This window comes from Rhinolophus sinicus, linkage group LG04, assembly GCF_036562045.2.
Source record: "Rhinolophus sinicus isolate RSC01 linkage group LG04, ASM3656204v1, whole genome shotgun sequence".
NCBI classification, from domain to species: Eukaryota; Metazoa; Chordata; class Mammalia; order Chiroptera; family Rhinolophidae; genus Rhinolophus; species Rhinolophus sinicus.
This window is the reverse complement of record NC_133754.1, coordinates 126,283,410-126,303,534: the sequence shown is the minus strand read 5'-3', so window position 1 is coordinate 126,303,534 and position 20,125 is coordinate 126,283,410. Positions and strand designations below refer to the sequence as shown.

The following is a 20,125-nucleotide window of genomic DNA, read 5'->3' as shown; positions in this document are numbered from 1 at the left end:
TTATCCTCCAGTTTTACACAGAAAATCAAGGTTCAGCAGCTCACCCAAGGTCACTTCAGTAAGAGCCAGACCAAGGATTCAATATCAAGTTCATATGATCCCAAAGAGCAGTTATGTTTACTCTTCTGTGACTTGGTGAACAAAAGTGACGTCCATCCCACACACGCCTTTTGTGCCTTTGAATTGTCAGTAGTATTGCCTCTCAGCCTTAGGGCTTTCAGACCAAATATCTTTAATAATAGTGCTAAGTATTTTTCCCTGTGCTTTTACTGTATACCTGACACTGTGCTCAATGCTTCAAAGGCATTATCTTGTTTAATATTCAAGAAAAAAAATAATAAAACCCTATGGGTAAGTACCATGAGTGTTACCACATCATTGATAAGACATCTGAGGCACAGATGTTGGACCCACACTGAAGCACTGGAGACAGGGTTGGAACACAGGCAGCATGTCTTGGGAGTCTGTGCTCATAACCTCTCCACCTGTTTGCTCCTTTCTCTGAGCAGCTTAACTGCTGTGATCCTTGCGGTTCTTTCCAGAAATCTTTATAACAAATTTGTGAGTCAAGCCAAAGTTGCAGTAAATCCCTTTGAGGCCACTGGGTCACTGAGAGGCAGCTCCAGTATCAGGCCCCCAAGTTGATGGGTGCTGATTGAGAGTGGTGCCCTGATGCTCAGGTGGGTGATACCCTGGAACTCACCTCTGTCAGTGCACCTGTCACACCTATCGTGCCCAAATCATGTCGTCTCATCGACCAGCCCGTCAGTTTTTCAAGCATAGGTACCATTTTGTTTGTGACCTCTGCACCTGTTGCCCAGGGTTGGTACCATTAGGACTGGAGGAAGTAAGCAGTTGGCTGTGTGAGAGAAACGGTGGAAATCTACCTTTCTTGATTAGCTACATACACTGTGCCCCGTGCTAGCAACTTGAACAGCCATCATCTTTGTTAATATCCACCACAGGTGTGACATATACACTCTTATCCCTGTGTCAGAGATGAGGAAACGTTGCTCACAGGAATTAAGGAACTTGACAATGTTAGATAGCTAAATAAAAGGCGAAATCAAGAGGGCGGAATCAAGAGGGCAGATTCAAACCCAGTTCTGCCCAACTCACGGTCATGCTGTTCCAGGGAATAAATAAGTTCATGCTTCTATGTATCTGCACTTCACAATGGATCCCAAGTTGCCTCAAGACTCTTGCTGTTTTCTACCAGCTTCTTCCAGGATCGCTTCATTTGAATAGCACCAACTTCCTCCTTAAAAAGCTGTAGAACAAGAAAGGCTGTTGGGAAGGGGGAGGGGTCATGAAACTGCAGGGAGAATATTGAGGCCAGGGCTGACTCACGGGTCCTGACAATTGTCTTGAGGGTTAGAGATATTGTTAATGATTTTTTTTTTTAATTTAATGACTTTTAAATGAAATCCAAGGGTCACAGCCCATCTAGGTACCCGGTGACTACAGGAAAGGAAAGATATAGAAGGAGCTAGATGAATACTGAGGGCTTCAGGCTAATCTTGTCCTTCTCCTTTCATGACCTTTAGTCATTTGAAAAGAGATGGGGTTGTCCCAGGTCATCTCTGAGATTCCTTCTACCTCCTTCATTCTTTTATAGAAGGTCACAGAAGGTGAAAACCCATAGCTGGCAGGGAGTGGGGAGAGCCTTGAGTGCAGTAACTTCAAAATTTGTTGCACAAGTTGTTTCTGAGTGTTCCACACAATGGGTTCATTGATTATATAAGTTTGGGATGTGCTCTCTCTTAAAGGTAAACAGATGTATTTACTGCTAGATTTTACTTCTATATTTTTAATTATAGAAGTATAATTTTTAATTATAAATGTAATAAAGAGGCTATAAAACAATTCAAATAATACCAAAATCTATAAAGTAAAAATGCATGTCTCCCTCAGCCCCCCAAATCTATTCCCAACATGCTGTCACTCTTAATAATTTGGTATACATCCTTTTGGAATTTTTATATATTTTATTGTATTATATATAAAACACACATACACACATAAGATTTGTTTTTTTTAATGAGATATTACTCATGTTGAGAAATTTGGCTTGGTTTTTATTCAACAACATGTGTAGGAGACATTTTGGAATAGTATGTAGAAATCTATATCACCTTTTTTCACATCTGATTACTGTTCTTGAATGCATTTAACTATCCCCCAATTGGAAATTATTTTGATTTTTCCATTTTTTTTAACTCCATTAAGCATTCCAATGTGTGTTGTGACTTTCGAGGTAGACAATATAGTATGCAGTTTTGTCCAAGTACTTCTTTGATCGATGAACAATTTTTTGGCCTAGTAAGCTCAGGGATACCAATAATTCTTGAAATACCACTTAGAAACACTACTTTAGCCTTTTAATTTTCACCTTAATGGGCATTGAGAGTCTAACCCTACTGGCTTTCAGATCAAAAGTTTCAGCAGAATCTTGTTGGGAAAAGACATATGGCATCCAGGTGCTAAAGATACTAAAGGTGCTAGGCCTAGGACAGCAGAGGGCAAATTCTGGATCTTCAGTCACCAGGGCATTGGTGGCAGTGGGAGTGGGGAGTAGCATTAAGAGCGAAAGTGCATGAGGGTCATGGGCAAATTTACAGTTTTTGCCACTGTCAAAATTTTTTCTAGATCTAGTCTTGAGGGGGCTTTTTAATGTAAGCTAATGGGATACAGTAGGGAAAAAGAAGAGATTTCCACTTCTGATCTTTGACATCATAATTTTTCCATTTTTCTTAGATGGCCAGTAAGAAATGTGGCTGGAGTTTAGTTTCTATACAGTTTTCCAAGTACTTTTTGAGAAAAGAAAGTGAATATATATGCACAGAGCTGCCATTGGGACTGCACGGCTCTGGGCTGTCGGTGACCTCTTCTGTGTTGGGTTTCATCGCTTGTCATCATTACTGTGTCTGGTTCAGAAATGCTCATTTGTTTTCAAACAGAGAAGTGCTGAAATGCCCAGTGTTATAGTTCAGTTAGTCTGTTTTTGCTTAGTACCCAAATCTATCTTTCTGAAAAAGTCTGCAAGATTCAGCTGGCTATTGATCTGTAGTACTTCACAGTGTATTCAAGTATACTTTAAACAGCCTGAGCCAGCAAGATAGGTCAAGGTAGCAAGAAAGGGACTGAAGGAAATCTGTTACTTCCTTGGCTTTTAAACATGCCAATGTTTGATTTGAAAGAAACTAGTTTTCTGAATTTAGTTACTATCAGGTTAGTGCAAAAGTAATTGCAGTTTTGCAATTATTTTCAGCCTTTTAAACCGCAAATACTTTGGCACCAACCTAATACTACATCTTGTTATCTATCTAATTTACTAGTTGAAATGAATTCACATGATTCTCAAAAGAACATATGAACTTCTCAAGCAGTGCGGGTTTATAGGATGCCCCTCAGTGTATTATGACAGACTGGTTCCTCATAATCCTTACTTCTGCCTTTATTTCACAAACATTCTCATGCTTTCTCTCAGCCAGACCCTATGTTAGATAACTATGGATGGAAGAGAAATGACTCATTCCTTGTCAATGAAAAGTCTAGTTTGGAAGCCAGAGAAGTCAATGCAGGGTTTAAGTGCTAAGACAGGGCTATGTATATTTATTCCTTCCATACGTATTTATTAATCCACCTATTCTATGCCAGATACACACCTACTCCCTGGGGATATGGCGAATGAAATAGAAGGCTGTGTTCTCTTGCAGTTTACGTACATTTAGATTTCTCTGTGAATGGCACACATTGGAAAGGCCTTCCCTGATCACTGTATCTAAAAGAGCGTTCCTCATCCTCTCTATCCCTTTAACTCTGCTATTTTATTCCCAAAGTTTTATCATCATCTGATATATGTGTATTCATTGATGGTCTGTCCATGAGGGTAGAGACTTTCTTTATTGCTGTATCCCCAGTGCAGAGAATAGTGCCAGGCACCAAGCAGGAACTAAATAAATAGTGAATGAGTTCATGAATGAGTGGATCAAGACAGTAGACACGGAAAAGTAAGAAAAATATCAGATGATGAGTGTTGGACAGAAAATCAAAACAGGTGTGATAGGGAATGGTGTGGTGACCGCATTAGACGGGTGCCCTGACGAGCTACCTCAAACCAAGCTCTGGATAATGCCCACTGCCCAGCAACATGACCTCAGGAGGAAGAGCACTCTTCCACAAGGGAAAAGCAGTGCAAAACCCCAGAGTGAAAGTGAGTTTGTGTGTTCGAGGAATCCAAGAGAAGTTCATTTGGCAGAAGTGCGGCAGGCAGAAGGTAGCGGTGGTACGGTCTGAGGCCATGCGGGTAACTGGAGACCAAGAGAAGGCGTTTAGGGTTTAGTCTAGGAGCAGGGAGATTTGGGAAGATATTAGGGAGGAAAGTGAAATGATTGCATTGCCATTTTTATAGATTCACACTGGCTGTTTTGTGAAGGGTGCAGAGGAGCATGAGTGGAAGCTGGGCTTGTGGGGGAGGCTAGTAAGGGGTCCTTTGCAGTCATCCCTTCAACTCCACAGAGACCTGCTTGGTACCAGACAGTGAGACCGTGAGGCAGCAAGATCACTGCTCTCCAGAAACTAAGAAACACTCAAGTGCTCGTGTAGGATAAAATAACTTAGGGCCCAAGTTTGTATTAAACTCCAGTGGACAAAATACTTCTCTTTGAACTTCTAAACTAAACTTTTAAAAGTGGATAGAGGAAGGGTTCTCAAATTCAGTGTGAATAATATTACCAAGAACTTGTTAGAAATGCTGGCTCCTGCATCCTACCCAACCCGAGAAATCTGTTTTATAGCAAGCTCGACAGGTGATTCTGTGGCCTGAGGTTCAAGCATGTCCTTTAAGAAGCATTGAGAGAGCAAAAGGAAGGAAGGCAAACCTCGGAGTAGAATGATGCCCTTGCTCTTAGTTCTGTTAAAAAGACTCGGTGGAAGTAGCTAGATCTTTGCGCTAAAATGACACTTAGAAATTCCAAGCACAGGGTTCTCTGTCCCCCTGCCCTTCCTCCCAGACGCCCTCCTACCCCGTACTTACATGTGAGTTAGATGTAGCTCATACTGGGCCTTGGATTCGAGAGAGACCAGATTGTGAAAACGAAGAGTGCCTGTGTGTGTGAAGGGAGTAGACAGGGTGGAAGTTAACAGACTCCAAATCTGCCAGTTTTCTGGGAAAGTTCTGGGCTGGCTAGAGGTAAAATAACTAAGTGTGGCCACCTGGTTCCACCTAAGAACAAAGAAGTAGAACTGGACATTCCAGCACAGCCAGCGGGGGTAAGTTAGAAAAGTTCTTTTAGAAAATTGTGATTTAGAAAACAAGAGAGCAATGCCTCCTTTTCTCTCTGCTTCCATTGCTGAATCCTTGCAGCTCTTGTGGATCTGTAACTGACTGGTTTTACCACATTGCTATCCTGAAAAGTCCATCAGAAGGGACGTTTTCTAGCCTCACTTCATGGGCCCAGTGCATTAATTGTACCTGAGTGGCTTGAAACATTTATAGCCCTAAAGTAGCCAACTTTTACCCTGAAAATATTTCACATATAGAAGGCTATCTTAGTCACCGCCGCCAAGGTTTTAATTACGAGTTTTTTTAAGTCCTACTTAATGTTTCCATTCAGTTTATTATACAATTGGCATCTCTTTGCCCACCTTGTATTCTAAGGCTACATGTAACATACATTTCTCTTGGGAGAAGCACCTCACCCCCAAAAGATTATTTCTTGTTCATTCAAAAAAAGAAAGTTGTCTCTCAAAATATTCCTTAGCAAATCTGGCCCATCAGCAGCATTCTATACAGGCTAAGCACTTCTTCCTAAAAACAGTTTATTGCTACTTTAGAAAGTACGCACAGTTGGTTTGCTTCCCACTTCTCTGATTATTCCTTCTCAGTCATCTGTGTGGATTTCTCTTCCCCTACCCAACTCTTACCTCCCTTCTTAGGAATCTCCCTCTACATACACTGTGCCCCGTGCTAGCAACTTGAACAGCCATCATCTTTGTTAATATCCACCACAGGTGTGACATATACACTCTTATCCCTGTGTCAGAGATGAGGAAACGTTGCTCACAGGAATTAAGGAACTTGACAATGTTAGATAGCTAAATAAAAGGCGGAATCAAGAGGGCAGATTCAAACCCAGTTCTGCCCAACTCACGGTCATGCTGTTCCAGGGAATGAATAAGTTCATGCTTCTATGTATCTGCACTTCACAATGGATCCCAAGTTGCCTCAAGACTCTTGCTGTTTTCTACCAGCTTCTTCCAGGATCGCTTCATTTGAATAGCACCAACTTCCTCCTTAAAAAGCTGTAGAACAAGAAAGGCTGTTGGGAAGGGGGAGGGGTCATGAAACTGCAGGGAGAATATTGAGGCCAGGGCTGACTCACGGGTCCTGACAATTGTCTTGAGGGTTAGAGATATTGTTAATGATTTTTTTTTAATTTAATGACTTTTAAATGAAATCCAAGGGTCACAGCCCATCTAGGACCCGGTGACTACAGGAAAGGAAAGATATAGAAGGAGCTAGATGAATACTGAGGGCTTCAGGCTAATCTTGTCCTTCTCCTTTCATGACCTTTAGTCATTTGAAAAGAGATGGGGTTGTCCCAGGTCATCTCTGAGATTCCTTCTACCTCCTTCATTCTTTTATAGAAGGTCACAGAAGGTGAAAACCCATAGCTGGCAGGGAGTGGGGAGAGCCTTGAGTGCAGTAACTTCAAAATTTGTTGCACAAGTTGTTTCTGAGTGTTCCACACAATGGGTTCATTGATTATATAAGTTTGGGATGTGCTCTCTCTTAAAGGTAAACAGATGTATTTACTGCTAGATTTTACTTCTATATTTTTAATTATAGAAGTATAATTTTTAATTATAAATGTAATAAAGAGGCTATAAAACAATTCAAATAATACCAAAATCTATAAAGTAAAAATGCATGTCTCCCTCAGCCCCCCAAATCTATTCCCAACATGCTGTCACTCTTAATAATTTGGTATACATCCTTTTGGAATTTTTATATATTTTATTGTATTATATATAAAACACACATACACACATAAGATTTGTTTTTTTTAATGAGATATTACTCATGTTGAGAAATTTGGCTTGGTTTTTATTCAACAACATGTGTAGGAGACATTTTGGAATAGTATGTAGAAATCTATATCACCTTTTTTCACATCTGATTACTGTTCTTGAATGCATTTAACTATCCCCCAATTGGAAATTATTTTGATTTTTCCATTTTTTTTTAACTCCATTAAGCATTCCAATGTGTGTTGTGACTTTCGAGGTAGACAATATAGTATGCAGTTTTGTCCAAGTACTTCTTTGATCAATGAACAATTTTTTGGCCTAGTAAGCTCAGGGACACCAATAATTCTTGAAATACCACTTAGAAACACTACTTTAGCCTTTTAATTTTCACCTTAATGGGCATTGAGAGTCTAACCCTACTGGCTTTCAGATCAAAAGTTTCAGCAGAATCTTGTTGGGAAAAGACATATGGCATCCAGGTGCTAAAGATACTAAAGGTGCTAGGCCTAGGACAGCAGAGGGCAAATTCTGGATCTTCAGTCACCAGGGCATTGGTGGCAGTGGGAGTGGGGAGTAGCATTAAGAGCGAAAGTGCATGAGGGTCATGGGCAAATTTACAGTTTTTGCCACTGTCAAAATTTTTTCTAGATCTAGTCTTGAGGGGGCTTTTTAATGTAAGCTAATGGGATACAGTAGGGAAAAAGAAGAGATTTCCACTTCTGATCTTTGACATCATAATTTTTCCATTTTTCTTAGATGGCCAGTAAGAAATGGCTGGAGTTTAGTTTCTATACAGTTTTCCAAGTACTTTTTGAGAAAAGAAAGTGAATATATATGCACAGAGCTGCCATTGGGACTGCACGGCTCTGGGCTGTCGGTGACCTCTTCTGTGTTGGGTTTCATCGCTTGTCATCATTACTGTGTCTGGTTCAGAAATGCTCATTTGTTTTCAAACAGAGAAGTGCTGAAATGCCCAGTGTTATAGTTCAGTTAGTCTGTTTTTGCTTAGTACCCAAATCTATCTTTCTGAAAAAGTCTGCAAGATTCAGCTGGCTATTGATCTGTAGTACTTCACAGTGTATTCAAGTATACTTTAAACAGCCTGAGCCAGCAAGATAGGTCAAGGTAGCAAGAAAGGGACTGAAGGAAATCTGTTACTTCCTTGGCTTTTAAACATGCCAATGTTTGATTTGAAAGAAACTAGTTTTCTGAATTTAGTTACTATCAGGTTAGTGCAAAAGTAATTGCAGTTTTGCAATTATTTTCAGCCTTTTAAACCGCAAATACTTTGGCACCAACCTAATACTACATCTTGTTATCTATCTAATTTACTAGTTGAAATGAATTCACATGATTCTCAAAAGAACATATGAACTTCTCAAGCAGTGCGGGTTTATAGGATGCCCCTCAGTGTATTATGACAGACTGGTTCCTCATAATCCTTACTTCTGCCTTTATTTCACAAACATTCTCATGCTTTCTCTCAGCCAGACCCTATGTTAGATAACTATGGATGGAAGAGAAAATGACTCATTCCTTGTCAATGAAAAGTCTAGTTTGGAAGCCAGAGAAGTCAATGCAGGGTTTAAGTGCTAAGACAGGGCTATGTATATTTATTCCTTCCATACGTATTTATTAATCCACCTATTCTATGCCAGATACACACCTACTCCCTGGGGATATGGCGAATGAAATAGAAGGCTGTGTTCTCTTGCAGTTTACGTACATTTAGATTTCTACGCGAATGGCACACATTGGAAAGGCCTTCCCTGATCACTGTATCTAAAAGAGCGTTCCTCATCCTCTCTATCCCTTTAACTCTGCTATTTTATTCCCAAAGTTTTATCATCATCTGATATATGTGTATTCATTGATGGTCTGTCCATGAGGGTAGAGACTTTCTTTATTGCTGTATCCCCAGTGCAGAGAATAGTGCCAGGCACCAAGCAGGAACTAAATAAATAGTGAATGAGTTCATGAATGAGTGGATCAAGACAGTAGACACGGAAAAGTAAGAAAAATATCAGATGATGAGTGTTGGACAGAAAATCAAAACAGGTGTGATAGGGAATGGTGTGGTGACCGCATTAGACGGGTGCCCTGACGAGCTACCTCAAACCAAGCTCTGGATAATGCCCACTGCCCAGCAACATGACCTCAGGAGGAAGAGCACTCTTCCACAAGGGAAAAGCAGTGCAAAACCCCAGAGTGAAAGTGAGTTTGTGTGTTCGAGGAATCCAAGAGAAGTTCATTTGGCAGAAGTGCGGCAGGCAGAAGGTAGCGGTGGTACGGTCTGAGGCCATGCGGGTAACCGGAGACCAAGAGAAGGCGTTTAGGGTTTAGTCTACGAGCAGGGAGATTTGGGAAGATATTAGGGAGGAAAGTGAAATGATTGCATTGCCATTTTTATAGATTCACACTGGCTGTTTTGTGAAGGGTGCAGAGGAGCATGAGTGGAAGCTGGGCTTGTGGGGGAGGCTAGTAAGGGGTCCTTTGCAGTCATCCCTTCAACTCCACAGAGACCTGCTTGGTACCAGACAGTGAGACCGTGAGGCAGCAAGATCACTGCTCTCCAGAAACTAAGAAACACTCAAGTGCTCGTGTAGGATAAAATAACTTAGGGCCCAAGTTTGTATTAAACTCCAGTGGACAAAATACTTCTCTTTGAACTTCTAAACTAAACTTTTAAAAGTGGATAGAGGAAGGGTTCTCAAATTCAGTGTGAATAATATTACCAAGAACTTGTTAGAAATGCTGGCTCCTGCATCCTACCCAACCCGAGAAATCTGTTTTATAGCAAGCTCGACAGGTGATTCTGTGGCCTGAGGTTCAAGCATGTCCTTTAAGAAGCATTGAGAGAGCAAAAGGAAGGAAGGCAAACCTCGGAGTAGAATGATGCCCTTGCTCTTAGTTCTGTTAAAAAGACTCGGTGGAAGTAGCTAGATCTTTGCGCTAAAATGACACTTAGAAATTCCAAGCACAGGGTTCTCTGTCCCCCTGCCCTTCCTCCCAGACGCCCTCCTACCCCGTACTTACATGTGAGTTAGATGTAGCTCATACTGGGCCTTGGATTCGAGAGAGATCAGATTGTGAAAACGAAGAGTGCCTGTGTGTGTGAAGGGAGTAGACAGGGTGGAAGTTAACAGACTCCAAATCTGCCAGTTTTCTGGGAAAGTTCTGGGCTGGCTAGAGGTAAAATAACTAAGTGTGGCCACCTGGTTCCACCTAAGAACAAAGAAGTAGAACTGGACATTCCAGCACAGCCAGCGGGGGTAAGTTAGAAAAGTTCTTTTAGAAAATTGTGATTTAGAAAACAAGAGAGCAATGCCTCCTTTTCTCTCTGCTTCCATTGCTGAATCCTTGCAGCTCTTGTGGATCTGTAACTGACTGGTTTTACCACATTGCTATCCTGAAAAGTCCATCAGAAGGGACGTTTTCTAGCCTCACTTCATGGGCCCAGTGCATTAATTGTACCTGAGTGGCTTGAAACATTTATAGCCCTAAAGTAGCCAACTTTTACCCTGAAAATATTTCACATATAGAAGGCTATCTTAGTCACCGCCGCCAAGGTTTTAATTACGAGTTTTTTTAAGTCCTACTTAATGTTTCCATTCAGTTTATTATACAATTGGCATCTCTTTGCCCACCTTGTATTCTAAGGCTACATGTAACATACATTTCTCTTGGGAGAAGCACCTCACCCCCAAAAGATTATTTCTTGTTCATTCAAAAAAAGAAAGTTGTCTCTCAAAATATTCCTTAGCAAATCTGGCCCATCAGCAGCATTCTATACAGGCTAAGCACTTCTTCCTAAAAACAGTTTATTGCTACTTTAGAAAGTACGCACAGTTGGTTTGCTTCCCACTTCTCTGATTATTCCTTCTCAGTCATCTGTGTGGATTTCTCTTCCCCTACCCAACTCTTACCTCCCTTCTTAGGAATCTCCCTCTACATACACTAATGGTTCCTACAGCCCCAGCATTCCCCTGTGTGGCAATGATTCTCATATACCAAGCACCAGACCAAATCTCTTTTCTGACTCATACGTACAACTATATCCTGGACATACCAACCCAGATGCTCCACAAATAGGTCAATTAAATATATCTAAATATATATCAAATAAGCAACTCAATGCCTATCTCAGTAAAGCCCCATCCATCCAGCTCTCTGAGCCAAAATATTGCTAGACTCTTCTATCTTTTCTGTGGCTCTTTGATCCCTCCACTGTTCTCTGTTCTTACTGCCTCTACTTTGGATTAACTTTGTAAGTTCCAGATGATTGCAACAGCCTCCTAACTCTGTTTGCCTTCTCTAGACCAGGGGTTGGCAAATTACAGTCAGTGTCTTTTACATTTTTTAAAGTGTTACTAAGATTGACTTTTAAAGAGTTATTAAAAGAGCCATTGAAATGGAGCCCAGAGCTGTTAGGCTAACTTGTTCAAGGTCTCACACTTAATAAGTGGTAGAGCTGGGATTTGAACCCAGGTTATTTAAAGGGTTATTAAAAGAATGGCTCTTACATTTTTAGAGGGATTTTAAAAACAAACAAAACATAGGATGCAACAGAGACCACTGTAGGTGGCCCTCAAATCCTAAAATAAGTACTATCTGTCTCATTATAGAAAAAGTTTACTAACTCCTATTCTAGATCATTCGACATGCTACTGCCAAAGCATCTTTTTAGCACACCTGTCCATACTGCACTCATGCTTAAAATTCTTTTAATGGCTTGATGTCACTTGACGATATGTTCCAAATGCCTTGGCATGATATAGAACACCTTTTATCATCTGACAGCTACCTGTCTGTCTCACTTCATCTCTTGCCATACGCCCCACCTCACCCCACTGAGCTCTGCCCATCAGTAGAACCAGTTACTTGCTGTTTATGAATTTGCCTGGGGCCTTCTGACCCACTTTGTCTGCCTAACCTACCCTTCCTTACAGGAAGTCTGCCCGCCCCGCCAAGGCCCCTCCACAACCCACATAGTATCCTATGCAGAATACTCTATCTCAGCCCTAGCACTGTGTGTTAAAAGTGGCTAGTTTTTCCACATTACCTTCTGGATTCCGTTAACCTTCCGCAAGGGCAGATGTTTAAGAATGTCTTATTTTTTCCACAATTCCAAGAACATAGTAGGCACTCAACACATGATAAACTGATTAATGAATGAATAGAGAAATGATGGATTAGGTGGCGTTCCAATAAAACTTTATTTACAAACACAGGTGACAGCCGACTGGAGTTTGATGATCCCCACTCTGGGTGAATAGGAAATCCCATCAGAATCATTTTATGCAGACGTTTGTCGTTGGAAATGAACTATCCAGTAAGCAGATAAAACTACCAATATTAGCAAATTCAAGACTTCATCAGTTTCTGTAGAGAAGAAAGCTGAAGGGTTTGGCAAGAAGTATTAGGACAGAGTTAAGAATGTGTGGTCAGGTGGCCTTTCCCATTCCAAAAATATTTTCTATACTTCCACCTGGAGCAATCATGAAGCTTCCGGCATTAAATAACTTATAGTTGGCAATTACATTAAAAACAGCAAAAGATTTAAAAAGTTGCCCTGGCCAAATAGTGATATGAAACTCTTCATGAACCTCAAATCGTTTCCCCAAAATATCTGTACAAAACAAAACTCTCCCTTGCAAGTCTCTGGGCTACTATAATTTTTGATTTCAGAAAAAATTCTTGCTCATAGAGTTCTTCTCACAGCACTTTTTTTTTTCTTTCAGCTTCAAGCTATTTAAAATCCAGAATATTCTTGTTAGTGATCATCCATTTCCCTAACTACAAACCTTAGCACAAATTACCCCCACAAAACATGAAGCCAAACCACATGCCTTCCTATTATACCCCAGTGGATGCCTGGATATAGTCGGTTTTTAAAAAGTCAAAGATCATTCCCCATTCCTGATTCCACCATGTGCTGAGCAAGTCACTTCTCTGAGCTTTTGCTTCCCCTCTAAAGTGGGAGAACAATGTCAATTTAGTAACATGATCGTAAGAATAAAATTATGTAAAGCTCATTCCCTTGTCTAACAAATATTGCATTCTCCCTTTGTGGTACATTTGATTCTCCTAATCTAAGGAATCCCTAACAGGGGGGGAAAAGAAAAAAAAAAAACCCTGCATTTCTTGGTAAGGAAAAGTCCTCAACAGCTCCTGCTAGGAGTTTGGAGCTGACGTTCTCTGCACAGCCTCCCTCAACTTTGCTTATTTGCTCCTAAGCCCACTTTTTCCAACTCCCATTCTTTTCCTCTTATTTATGTACATTTTTGCCATTGCAGGATCCTGGTGTGTGTGTGTGTGTGTGTGTGTGTGTGTGTGTGTGTGTTCTAAGATTTCAGTATTTGGTTAATAGTGTTAAAGCAGTGATGGAATTAAGTAGTTGTCTTTCTTCAGAGATTCCTGAGTTAAGAATAGAATTGAGGCGGTTGCCAACCCAGCGTGCCCGCCATGTGACCTTGGTCCTCTGCTCCTCTTTTCCTTTCCCAGTGCTACCAGCAAGGTGAATGCACCGTGGCTCACTCCCTGCTTTCCCACACAGCAAACCCCTTGCTCCCTCCTCATAGCCCTGATTGAGGCTGTTTTTCCTTGAAACCCCTACATTTCTCAGTTATTTGCCTGTGTCAAAACAGTTTCTCACAACATCCAGAATACATAGGCTCAGACATGGAGAGTGAGTGACAGTGGTGGTGGTGGTAACATCAACAACAAAATAATAGCCTGCACTTCCATGATTTTTTACCACACGTCAGGCACTTTTCTATGTTCTTTAAATACCTGAACTCATGTAGAATATTCACAACAACCCTGGGGAGGTGCTGTACTTCTCTGCATTCTGTAGATGAGGAAACTATGTCACTAAGATCTTAAGTAAATTACTTACCAAGGTTACACATCTATGAAGTGGTATAGCTGGCACTGGACTCCAGTCACTATGGCTCTGGAGTCTGTGCTATATTGTCACTGTAGTTCTTTTTAGTTCCATTGCTCTGAAGGTAACTAAACAAGTGTTTGTTCAGTATTTATTCAGCGTACCAGCCAGCATTTTGCTAAATACTGAAGACAGAACTATGAAAAAAGTAAAAGAGTTCCAGTCCTTGAAGTATTTACTCTACACTCTAACTGAAGAAGTGAGACATTGTAGAATGGAAAGGGCTTTGCAGTACAGCTCAGAACAACTCTGCAATATCAGGAAAGTGAGGGATTTTTGTGGACTCTGATAACAAAAGAGTAGAACTTGAACTCATTCTTAAGGGTCGGGGAGAATTTGGAAGGATCAACAGGAGAAGAGAGCCTGAATTCAGCCCCAGGCTAATGACAAGGAGAGTCAAAAAGGCCATCTTGACTAGGGAGATAAGTTTGTGTTGGGATGTGGTTTGTGTTGAACAGATGAGGAAGATACTGTTCTAAAGAGAAAGGATGTACCTGTGATTTCCAGCTTTCAGTCCTGTGTTGAGGCCTAAAATGGGTTTAAGAATGCTTACCTGTTAGGGTGAGAGGCCTGAGATGGTACAACATCATGCCCCACGTAGCAGAAGGTTATTTCTGTATACAGAACTCAAAAATTTCCTCTGACAACTGGAAATTTCAAGGAGGAATTCCAAGATGGTAACATAGGTTACCACCACTTGTACCATTAAAATATGTGTGTGTGTGTGTATATATATGTGTGTGTGTGTATATATATATATATATATATATATATATATATACACACACACATACATACACACAAATTTATTAGATGCATCCAATGTTTAAGCTGACACCCATTTACTTAGAAAACAATAAGAATGGGTCTATATATTCCTTTATTTGATCCTCATAAGAACTCTCTGAGGTCAGTATTATCCTCAATTTTGAGAAGGGACTTAGAGGCTCACAGACTTGAAAGTCTTACCCAAGACCACCACACGATTGCATGTCTCTTGAGGGAAGTCGGGAAGGCTTTCCCCACACTGCAGCTTACCGTGGTTGGTCGTGGAGGTCTTGAGAGGTAGGCCTGAACAAGACATTGGTGTTCAGAGTTGAGCCAAGAATTCAGTGGTGTTCACAGTTGAGCCCGACTCGCAGAATTGCTAGAAACTTTCCTTTAGACACCCAGAGCTGCCTTCTTTTCAAATAAGAGTACTTTCTCACTGTACGTTGCAGATGCAGAGGAGATGACGTCCCCTCATGGCGCTTGTACTTCATAGAAATGGCCCACAAGTACTTTGTCCATATCCTGCTCACGTGGGTGACAAGGGCTTTACTTATGTAACTAAACAGTTCCCTATACTCTCAACTGCTCCTTACTTAATGTGCAAAATGCTTGGGAAGACATGCTTAGAAACTTACAAGTAAATGCCACCAGAAAAGCAAAACTATTCCTTCGTTTTCAGGCTAAAAGTATGACCAAATAAATAAAACATTAAGTTTTAGATCAGTAAACCAAAAGGGAAGTGTGGTATGGGTATGGGAAGAAAGCAGCGAGTATTAATACACTTAATATGACCACAGTACCATTTGCTGTGTAGGTTTTAATTATGCCCCATTCCATATCCCCTCATCCTCTGATTCCTTAAATTCCGAAATAACCCCAGAGAAATCTTTCTGGTTTTGCTTGGAAAGCAGCACTATGTTTCTGTGCCTGTGCATTCTAAAACAGTCCTGTCAAACTTGAAACCTAAATATAAGCTGACAGAAATCAGCTACTAACAAATTAAGTTAAATTAATAGAGGAGATGCCTGAAATACAAAGGAAATGTTTTTTCCCCAAGAATCTCTCTCTCTCTAGATGCTAGGCTGAATAGTGAGACTAAAGCAAACCTCAGTCTCCACAACAAACCCTTCCCTTTGCCTTGTCATGTTTCCTAGAGAACCCTGCATGGGCACCCTCTCCAGAACTATTGCTCCCCCTAGTGGCAGCCTCCAAGCCCCATCTACCAATTTTATGGGCATATTAAAAACATGATAGATTGGGGGAAAAGTGCTAGACCAAGAAGCCCTATTTCAAATCCTGACTCTGCCACCAAATAACTGTGGACCCTTAAGCTAACGAGTTCAGTTTTATGAATATAAATAATTTATAAGTATATGCAATAAATGACAAATTTAGATTTTGCCCCATGTAGATTTTTTTCTTAAAACAATATTTTAAACTGTTTTTTTATGCAGACAAATACTTTAGCTTTTTTATCTTTGTACAGACAATTTATGGAATAAAAGAATACGTGAATGCTAAATCTCAAGATCCAGATTCCTTTCCATTTCCACTATTCCCATCCTAGTTCAAACCCTAATGGCTTCATGCCTGGTGTGATGGATCTCTTCTCTTCACCAACTCTGAGAATTCTTTTCCAGGTTTCAGACAAGCAGAGAGTGTTATGGCTCAGTCATTAACACCAGTGCCTGGAGGAACTCATGTAGCTACAAAAGCTAATCCCAACCTGAAAAAAAACAGGCCCAGTGAGGGAGCAGGGTTTACCTACTATGCATGAGATCAGGCAAATACAGTAGTTCTGTGGGGGGCAATGATCTGAATATGGCAATCTAATAAATTGGGGGGGGGGGAATTGGCCAATATCATGCACTCCTCTTCTTTCCTCGCAATTTTCTCATCCCCTCTCCTTCACATTTAATTCTCCATTCAGAGTGTCCCACATTATCAATGGAAGGGTCATCGGAAATACCAAATGATGGCCTGGAAGTACTTATCAACCTCATTTCAACAGTTCTCTCTGCTGAGTAGGAAAACGTACTTCAACTGGGTTTGAGAAGTAGATAAACTGAAATGCAGGAAGGTAAAGGGATTTGCCAATGGTGGTTACTTAAATCATAGCAGGACCAAAATAAATTTCAGAAGACCTATCTTCTAGCCTCCTGCTCTGAATGTTCAATTCATGAACCCTCTCTGTAGAGAAGACAGAGATAGCAGAGATAGTGCCAGTTTTAGGGAAGCAACTGTCCCAATGAACTTTGGAATTTGGCAAATTTTAACCCCTGCCTTGTGAATGTGGTAAAAGCGAGTGATGATCTAAGTTCAATCATCCTGAATAGTCAGTTCTGTTGAAATTTGATGAAGCCTGCTTCCCTTATTCCTGTTTGGAAATTGTTCTGGAGACATAGATGTTCCTGGGACATCATAAAGCTTTAAGTCATAAAGTCAATTTTTAATTTTTAAAATCTGAAACAGCCTGAACACCTAAAGAGACCTAGCAATGATGCTTTGTTAAGATTCCTTTAGAAAACAGTTACATTATTACTTAAATATTGTATAGCTTACCGAAGATAAGTGAATTGTGTAGTCATCTTTCTCTTATTAGCTTCTTTGAAATAAACTAACAAGCTAATGTAATTGTTTGACTTTAAGAGAAAACACCTAATATCTATTGGACGAGTGACTGAATGAGTGCATGATTTTCTATCACAATCTCTACAGACTCTCTGTCATCCCTCACAAAGTTTTAGCTCTAATTCAATGCCACAAAAGCTAACTGTCCCCAGTAATAGCAGTGATAGTCTGGAATGGCACTGAATCAAACACAAACCATCCAGAAACTTCCCTTTAGCTAAGGTTTTCTGTTTCCTTCCCCATTTTTACCACAACTGCCCGTACATAAGTAGATTGAAGACTGATTGATGCAAGCCTTGCTTTTTCTCTTTCCTGCCTTTCCTCTGACAGGAGGTAAGAATAAGCAATGCAATAGGCCCCAGGCCAAAAGCAGCGTTGAGGAGACCTGATTCATTGCCAGACTGGTCACCCACCTCAGAATAATTAAGAGCTGACTAGAAGCGGTGCTGAACTGCAAATATCATAGAGTCGGGAGAAATGGTGAAGAAAGAAAAGAATTGTAGAGTGGGGAGAATGTGTTGCTGGGCAGGAGAGCTGACTCCTAGTCTTAATTTCACCACCAAGTCTTGTGAGTTCTCCTGACGTTTTTATGATATTTTCCCCCTTTCCTGAAAAACAACCCCTGCTCCTGCTTGCCTTCTACAGATGGATGTTAATATGGTATTAGGTGACCAGATCTTTGAGCCTTTTGAAACTAGGGAGTTGGAAATAATCATGAAGATGGAAGTGACAGACTTTAAGAATCCAAACCCCAACTCTAACCCATTTCTGTGCTGCTGAATGATTTATCACCCAAGGCCCTACCAGGGCCAGGCACAGGACCTCTGAGTTTCCCACTGCTTTTCTGAATTCCTACCTCCACAAGCACAGTCCAGTTACCATCCTTCACCAAGTCACCAAGATGTCAGCTTCAAGTCGTCCTTAATCATCAATCTGCATGACTGCCATGACGTAGCAGGTAGTTCTTAGAAATGGCCTAAGTCGAGAGAAGAACAAATAGTAGACTGAGGTTGGAGTGGGTTTTGAAGCTCATGGTATAGGCACTCACAGTTTGATTCTTGTCATTCTTATTAAGTAAAGCTAAGTGTCTGAACTAGATAGTGATTATTCTGGAATTGTCTCTACCATGACCCTGAAGGGCAGCCTTTACCTTCATTCTACTGGGCACCTTCTGTACAGAGGGCCCTCTGCCAAGTATTGTGGAAACTAAAACAATAAGATCTGAGTTTTGTGCCTGAGAATGTTTGCAAATGAATGAAGGCAGTGGGTGTATGTATGACTACCTGGAATTGAGATGTGAGTACACCTCCAATTGCCTTCAAATTTACACAAAGTCCTCTCACTGATATTTGATTTCTGGCTTCCTCTCTCCCTCTTCTAAGCCTTGACAGATGCCTTTCTTCATATCTGGAAGCCCTGCCTACTTTTCCACATCCAACCAAGTCCCATTCCTCCTTTATAACTTTGCATTTTCCTTACTAAGTCTCCTCCAGATCCATCGGCACCATTCATTCTAGCCTCTCTCACCCCTGCTGTGTGTATTATATGTGTTCACTGCACACACGCTGTCCACTCCAACTGGTAGCATTTAGATCAAGTAATCAACAAGCAGCATAAACAGTCAAAACCTCCTTAGTTGGGATTGCTACCTGAATCACACCAATCACAGTATGTAAGAGAGCCTGGGTTCCTGAGTGTCACTGTGGCTGCTTTGTTCCTGTTGTTAAAACAGGATTCTAAATATCTCTTAGATTCCTTCCTGCTTTACCAATATTGATGACCAAAAAGGACTCAACTGATCTGACCGGGTCTGCATTTCTTTTCTGTTATTCCAGGATTCTTCTACAGCCAGATGATTCCTTACAGATCCTGGCACCAGTGGAAGCTGATGTGGGTTTCTACACTTGCAATGCCACAAATGCTTTGGGATATGACTCGGTCTCCATTGCCGTCACATTAGCAGGTAACATGAAAATCCCTGTTCAGTTCCATTCGGAAACCATTATTGGGTGGGTGCCTACAATGTGCCAGGCAAGTCCAGGGATACATAGACAAATGAGATCCAGACCCTGCCTTCGGGAAGCTTACAAACAATACTCATAATTAAATGAAGGTGATGTGTAATATGAAGTAGAATGAAATAACCAAAGAGTTTGCAAGGGCATTTCATTCCATCTGGGACGTCGTAGCGTTGGGATGAGTAGAAGTTTGATAAGCAGAGATGGGGGAACTATTCTGGACAGAAAGCACAACATGAGAAAAGGAGATATGTACAAATAAGAGGCATGTTGGGAAACATAATTGTGACCTAGGAGTATGGAATGTTCTTCGGGGATCCTGTCATTGCTCTTTGTTACACCCGTTGCAAAGAAGGGTTTAAGGCCCATGGGGAATTGAAATTCTGTGGTCATGGTTGAAAGCCAGAATTGTTCTTCTCTCTGATTCTGTTTTATTTCAACCTCTTGCTCTAATGCACCTGACAATACTTCGTCTTCATCATGGACCTTAGACAAAACATTCTACACATGGTGACTTAAGAAAATTGAGATTTAGATTAGAGTTCCCCTAGGTTGTGGTCTTGTAGAAGTTCTCCCCCCCCCCACCCCCACTTTGTCTTTTTTCTTTTATTCTAGAGGTTCTCAGGTATTCTTCTAGTTTTTTTTAACTAGTTTCAGGTGTACAAAACAATGCACTAGTTAGACATTTCACCCCTCACAAAGTGATAACCCTCTTCCCCCAATC

The 20,125-nt window shown here is 40.9% G+C and overlaps 1 protein-coding gene across 4 annotated transcripts in view; it reads left to right on the top strand.

Annotated features, from left to right (window-relative positions):
- ADAMTSL1 (ADAMTS like 1) overlaps positions 1-20,125 on the top strand; it is an 890,862-nt gene that overhangs the window by 785,989 nt on the left and 84,748 nt on the right. For all 4 annotated transcript variants that reach the window (XM_074330338.1, XM_074330337.1, XM_019739192.2 and 1 more), the window contains one exon: positions 19,219-19,346. In XM_074330338.1, the coding sequence (XP_074186439.1) occupies positions 19,219-19,346 (128 nt within the window). The remainder of the gene's footprint in view (positions 1-19,218; positions 19,347-20,125) is intronic.